Here is a 6,527-nt window from a genome sequence, read left to right on the forward strand (position 1 = left end):
ATCTAGACATCTGATAGCACTTTTTTGGGGTAAGCTGAGAGGAGGGGAAGAAGTCAAGCGAATTACACTTAGACTCGCAGACTCGAATTTCTAGTGGGGATGCTGATAAAACAAGTCGCTAAAAACCCATTACTCTTCGGCGTAAATGAAACGGCTTTAGTGTATTCCAGTTTCTTCTGTGTGTTAATATTAAAGGGTTATATAGAAAGCTTTATTGCCTTGGTTATTCGTGTAATCAAAAAATTCTTTATTCCAAGTTTGCATGAGGATACAGTGTCAAAAAATTGGCATTTCACCGTGTCCTCGCAGCCGATTCTGCGGCACTTTCGTCACCTTTAACAGTTTGGCCGAGCACCATTTGCATACGAAGCCATTCGTATGTACGTTTTATATCGATATAAAACCAACACGAAACTATACAAACTTTTCATTTGTAGAGTATAGCGGACAGCTTACAGTATCTTTTTCTTCCTTGATCAAGGTGCACGACTATCTGTGCGGCGTTTTGCTGCTCCTTTCGTTGCCCTCCGAGGCCGATACTTCGGTGGGCTGATCCTGACTCCAGGATCGACTTCGGCTACGCCTGGAAACTTTCCGTCGTCTTCGTCTGCTAATTCCAGAATCGGAGTAGCCCGATTCGCTCTCAGTGTCCATGGACTCATAGTTCTTACCGTCCCATTTGGTCCTCTCAGTTCTCTTCGCGGAGTCCTTTTCTTTCGAGCGGTCTTTACGTTTCTCGGTGGTATCGCGACTCTTCCCATTCCTCTCGCATTCTTTTTCCGTCCTGTCTCCACGCGTCCTCTTCTTCTTACTCTGCTTTACCCGCGACTTCTCATCCCTCGGTCTCTTCCGTGGGCTTCTCAATCGCTTCTCCTCCGCCCTCGACGCTCTGGTTGGCGTCTCTCCCCCCGAGTCGGAGGAATCGGACCACCGCCAGTTCCGCGAGCTTTCTTCTCGCATCCAGCTCGAGCCTCTGGCCGATTCCTGATCAGGCCTCGAAGATCTGGCCGAGGCTGTTCTCTGGTCATGGTGACTGGATCCCCGCCTCGTCCTGGACCTCTGGGGGCTCTTGACGTCGTATTCGTCACGGGGGTTGCGGAAGGTATGCAGAAAGTTGCAGGACCTACCCTTGGGGCACTTCGGCATGCCGCAAATCGCGTTACGCCACGACTGGACATTCGCGAATTCGCAGTTGAGCTGCCGGCCCGCGTACCAGCGGCCCTTTAGGCTGCGCAGCGCCCTGGCCGCGTCCCGCTCTTCATAGTACTCGACGTACATGTTGCCTCGGAGATGGATCTCCGTGTTGCGACAACACTTGAGGGTCTTAATCCTGCCGAAGGTCTCCAGCTCCGGCACCACGTCGTTGTAGAATTCTCGGAAGTGGTGCCGCGTTTCGGAGCCCCCGAACTCGAGCGCGATGTCCGTGTCGTACTCGGCTGAGTTTTTCTCCAGCGAAAAATGCGAGTAAAATCCAGGAATGAGGAGCACCCTGGAGAGCGCGAGTCGCTGGTGGTTCCGCGAACACGTGTCGCCGTACCGGCAGGCTCCAGTCTTCGAGAAAAACGGGCAGGGTTCCTTTCCAGGTTGCGAATTCGTCACTTCTCGAAGGACTTCCGGCGTAGATCTTCCTTCGTCGATGTATGCCTCGATATTGCGGTGAACCTCTTCCAACCTCTCGGATTCCTCTTCCTCTTTACGACGCGCTTCCTCCTTCTTCAAGCGCAATACCTCCTGCTTAGCCTCGTACTCTTTACGGATTCGCGCCTCCTGGTCCAGCTGCACCTGACGGGCTTTCGCCTTCCGCTCCTGCTGGATTCTCCACTCTTTTTGCGCTCGAAGCTGTAATTTGTAAATTTTAGAGTACGATTAGCGTGGTATGTCGCAGAAGCGATGGAAATAATCTCGTCAGGAAAATAATTCAAACTGCACTGACATTTGGAAAAAATTCTTTCGAAGTGCAATAAAATCTATGAAATTTAATAATCTGATTTTTACATTCAGGGTTCTGTAAGGCCGACTAATTTCATTGGTTTGTTTTTTCAGGTTATACGAAGTTGTGTAAAGGGTGCATATTTCGCAACTGATTGCGAGGATAAAACTTCTTAGATTGCGTCTCGCGTTAAACTTCGTGTGGGTAGAATTGATCAACTCACAATAAAATAGTTTTCGGGTTCGGATGTCCACATGATTATAATTATATTGTAATATTTCAAATCTCAAGATTCAAATATTTCTACGAGCTTCGTTAACTCCGAGGAGTCTTTCCACGTGTGCAACATTGCAGGAGACTGAAATACTGATTAATCAACGAATTGACACGAAGATTTCACTGGGCTCCACATGAAACGCAAAAACTCGGCAATAGCTTCATCATAACTATTCATCGATTTTCACAACGATTTTTACTCGCCAGTTAACATAAATCTAGTAGCGAAAAAAAGAGAAACAAATATTCCGATCTTCAAAATTTTTAATGATCGCAGAACGCGCCAATACAAAAAAAAACTCGACGTGGCTGAAGTTAGTAACGTTATGGTAATGATGAAAGTTTCGAAAAATCGTTATTTCACATTTGCGGGAAAGTCTAAAATTCAGTAAATCGTAAGAGGTATAACGTATATTCAAATTTTGAAAACTTAGCCAAACCTTCAAAGTCACTATAACTTGCAAAATCGTAATTTTTCTGCCCAATTTTTCATTACGTTAACGTTACTAACTTCAGCTTCATGAAACTCGGCCCTACGCTGAGAATGTAAATACTTGTGTAGGAAAAACAAAAAAACTGTAGATGTTTGATTAAAAAGTGTAAAATAGATGATTTACCTCCTCCTCGAGCCACTCTCGTTCCCGAATCTCGTGTTCCCTGGCTTCCTCCTTGTCTCTGCGTTCCTCCTCGGCGCGCTGGAATTCTAGCCAGTTTAAATACTCGGAGGTCTCCTTTAGTTTAGCGTCAAGCCGTTCGGCGTCAGCGTCGCGAGCGCGAGCTTGGCTAGTCCGGATTCTTCTGCGCCGTTCCTTTTTCGCTTGGCGCCGCCAAGTCTTATGACTGAGCCTTTCGACGATCGCTGGTTCCATTATCCAGCATCGTGAGTAACTTGTGTCGTTTTCAACACGGGGCTGGCGGTACAAATTGATTCAATTATTCTCGCGAGACATCTCTCCGGCTTGACAGTTTCATCTAGCAGACTACACAACTGGCATGGAGGGCTAGATTTGTAACGGCGGCCATATTACCGCGCGGTAAATTAAATTCACTCACAATCAGTCTCACTCGAACGATTTTTACACCGTATTCGTTCACTAGTAACAGTTTTAAAAAATCAGAAACGCCTGGGCCGCGATATCAAAAGCTTTCATTTCTAACAAGCATGAACGAGCGCTAGATACTGAATCATCAGTCAACGAAAATACCTAGTTGGTCTTGCCACTCCACGACCAGTGCTGCCACCTGGAGTCACGCGGGGAGTTCAAAAAGCACCGTTATGCATAAGGGGAGCGATGAACGAACGGCAGCAGACCTGAGCCAGTGCGATCGGCCCACGTTCCGTGCATTCTATGAAATGACCAGCAACCACTTATGTGTCAATGTGCCACGCGTCGCAAAGCACGGTGTTTCGTATATCAAGAAAATGCGGTTCGCTATGCGCGAGGGATGAGGACGGTAGCTTGTACTTAGTGCGGGGCTGTTCACTTTTTCTGTTTTTCGTGCATCGAAGACCATCCGAAAACTGCAAACCCCCGATTAACCAAAGTAACGATAATTACATGACATACAGCTCCGACGAACGGTTGTTGTAATAACGGTAAACTGATTTACCGGTCAACATTTAGCGCAGTGTGTCAGGTGAGTGCGAAATTGAAACGAAGGATGAGGTAGCTCCAGTTGAACGAAATCGGAACTGCCGACAAGTATCTAATTGTCAGCGCGTCTACAATAGTGCATTGAAAAGAAGTATTCATCGAAATTTGTCATTTCCCACGAAAATTTGAACGCATGTGAAAGCATTGCACAGAATACCGCGTACAGAATAGTACAATAATCTGCAGGTCAGCGGGTTTCACATTTGACAATAAAAGTCTGATTCACTGGGGGATTATTAAACAGAACGCACAAACGGCACACTAATTGCACGGACTAATAATGGGGGAAGCGAATGGTACTCGGGTTGTAAAACGGCAGGTAAACGCTAGTAATCTTGGCGCCAAGACTAAGTTTAGGGCCTACGTGCTCTGGCTTTTCGGTGGAATTTTCGGGGCGCACCACTTTTATCTCGGCAGGGACGACCATGGGTTTTTATGGTGGTGCTCGTTAGGCGGATACTTTGGGGCCGGCTGGCTGAGGGATCTTTTCAAAATACCTGGCTACGTTTCGGACGCAAATAACGAACCGGAGTACATCGAGTGGTTCAAAAATCAAGTCCGAACCAACAATAAGGTAGTCCTCGCTTAAAGTTTTATAATACATCATTTTATGTGGTCCTTGTATTCAACGTCAAAGAATACACTTTTTTTTTCACTGGGTGATCGTGAAACTTGAACGGATGGATCCGTTTTGGAAATCTAGACGAACTTTCATTTCTTTTAAACTCGAACAGTTTACAGTGACCAAGTTACGTTTCATTCGCGATCATAATTCCTCCAACTGCATCTGAATCGTATTTGTAGGTAAGACACAAAAAAACAATCGATATAGATCGATTCATATGATATCTATATCCGTCTGTGGATACGCAGTTATCGACAACGCATGTTTTTTCAGTTTGTAAAAAACTTGGTATACCCGGGAAAACAAGATGCGAAAATGCTAATTTCCGTAACTTGACGTTACAGAGTTGTACATATAAAATGATATTACGAGATTATAATGAGTGATTGATGTTCTTGAACGTCTGTTTGTTTTCGACGTATACATATATATAAATGTATCCGCATCCGATGGTAACTTATTGTTAGGCATAACTCGTGTCGTTTCAAATCGAAATTCTCTCGTTCAATCTGTAGATTATCTGTAAACTCTATACGATCCAACAAGAATTTTGCTCGCGAGCTCATCCACCCCAGAAATTGCGACGCCGTTATACTCGTACATACTCATGCAATAATATGTGCGCTTGTTTTCCTTCGAAGCGTATCTCCCCGTCTCATACGGACCGATAGAAAGAGTGGTCGTTTATACGATAACAGATTTGAGTGATAAATTTTTCAAATTCAGTACAGCGATATTCTCGTTTTTTCTTGCAACCAGCCACCGTTTTCGACGTGTCGGTTCATCGGCGGGGTCGTCATATCTTACTTATGGGGCGAACTGGTCTACATGGCAATCCCCGAGGACGAGGTATACGGAATCAACTTCAAGCCACTGATGATCCTGATTCCAGCAGCCGTCGCATTAGGTGAGTACATGTAAATCGAGTTGCGCGAAGATGATTTTCTTGTTTTGTCTTTCCAATCAAACAAAGACTATCAATTATCTTCTCTCAAAATCCAGGGGTATGGGTGGTCGGTAACGTCGGTCGCGAGGAGGGTTCGATTTGGGTGCCCTTGGTCGCAGCTTACGTTTGTTATCCGACGCTGACCTACCTCGGTGACGACAGCACGTGGATGTCGGCGATGGTCCTGACCGCCGCGCTTTCCTTTGACACCTGGAGCAAGCGGTGGCGACTCAAACCGAAGAAGAAGCGAGGCCTTGTCCGCAGACTGACGATCCTCGGTCTCGCGGCTCTCCTCTACTCGTCCCTGTGGGGGAGCTACTTCGTATTTAACGCCAGGTTCACTGACAGCGAGGGCGAGGAGATCAAGATATCCGAAGCCGTCAAGCACTTCCTAACGTCCCCCATTTGGCTCGATCTCAAGGTGAGTTTCCGCATTTTTCTTTCCATTCCTTTTTTCGATCCACTCTTTCACCATCTTCTTTATTCGCATTTGATATAGGCCAGCTTGCATGAGACTTGGAGACACGCCCAGCATCACGGATTCTGGGCTACTTGGAGACAGTTGGTCGACCTTACCGATCCGAGGGGCGAGATAAACGCGTACAAGGTGGGCACACCCTACTTGAAACCGAAAATTTCCGCCACCTTCTGTGATATTTTCGATAATTGTTATCGATTTCTTCGACACCGATTAATAGATGATTGATATTTGGAAAACCAATCTTTCCAGGTCTTGGGTCTGTCGCAAACGGCTTCGCAGAGCGAGGTGACGGCCAAGTGGAGAAGCCTCTCGCGGGAGAATCACCCCGACAAGGTGAAGGGTTCGGAGGATGAGAGGAGAGTCGCGCAGGAGAAGTTTATGGAAATACAGCAGGCCTACGAGATACTCTCGAGTGCAAAGAATCGGAGACAGAGCCGGAACCGAAAACCTGCTTGAGAATTGCGAAGAATGCAACTGCGGCAGGGGGAGGCCGGCAAAAAATCGTAACGCTCAATACACTATCCGACATTCCTATAATAACGACAATTATTTTTATGACGATGACGTGTTGTTGGATAATAAAGTATTGTTAAACTGTATTGTAAAACACGGTG

At 46.2% G+C, this 6,527-nt stretch overlaps 2 protein-coding genes across 2 annotated transcripts; one reads left to right on the forward strand and one right to left on the reverse strand.

Annotated features, from left to right (window-relative positions):
* Positions 1-230: 230 nt before the first annotated feature.
* Positions 231-3,404, reverse strand: LOC107216971 (U2 small nuclear ribonucleoprotein auxiliary factor 35 kDa subunit-related protein 2). Its single transcript, XM_015654317.2, has 2 exons — positions 2,824-3,404; positions 231-1,839 (listed from the first exon to the last, which is right to left on the reverse strand). The coding sequence occupies exons 1-2, from the start codon at positions 3,073-3,075 to the stop codon at positions 490-492; spliced, it is 1,602 nt and encodes a 533-aa protein (XP_015509803.1). The 5' UTR covers positions 3,076-3,404; the 3' UTR covers positions 231-489.
* Positions 3,405-3,426: 22 nt separating this feature from the next.
* LOC107216972 (dnaJ homolog subfamily C member 22) lies at positions 3,427-6,520 on the forward strand. Its single transcript, XM_015654318.2, has 5 exons — positions 3,427-4,435; positions 5,246-5,393; positions 5,489-5,853; positions 5,932-6,039; positions 6,163-6,520. Exons 1-5 carry the CDS (start codon positions 4,142-4,144, stop codon positions 6,367-6,369), a joined length of 1,122 nt encoding a protein of 373 aa, XP_015509804.1. The 5' UTR covers positions 3,427-4,141; the 3' UTR covers positions 6,370-6,520.
* The last annotated feature ends 7 nt before the right edge of the window (positions 6,521-6,527 follow it).

Source organism: Neodiprion lecontei, chromosome 2 (genome assembly GCF_021901455.1).
Source record: "Neodiprion lecontei isolate iyNeoLeco1 chromosome 2, iyNeoLeco1.1, whole genome shotgun sequence".
Lineage (NCBI taxonomy): Eukaryota > Metazoa > Arthropoda > Insecta > Hymenoptera > Diprionidae > Neodiprion > Neodiprion lecontei.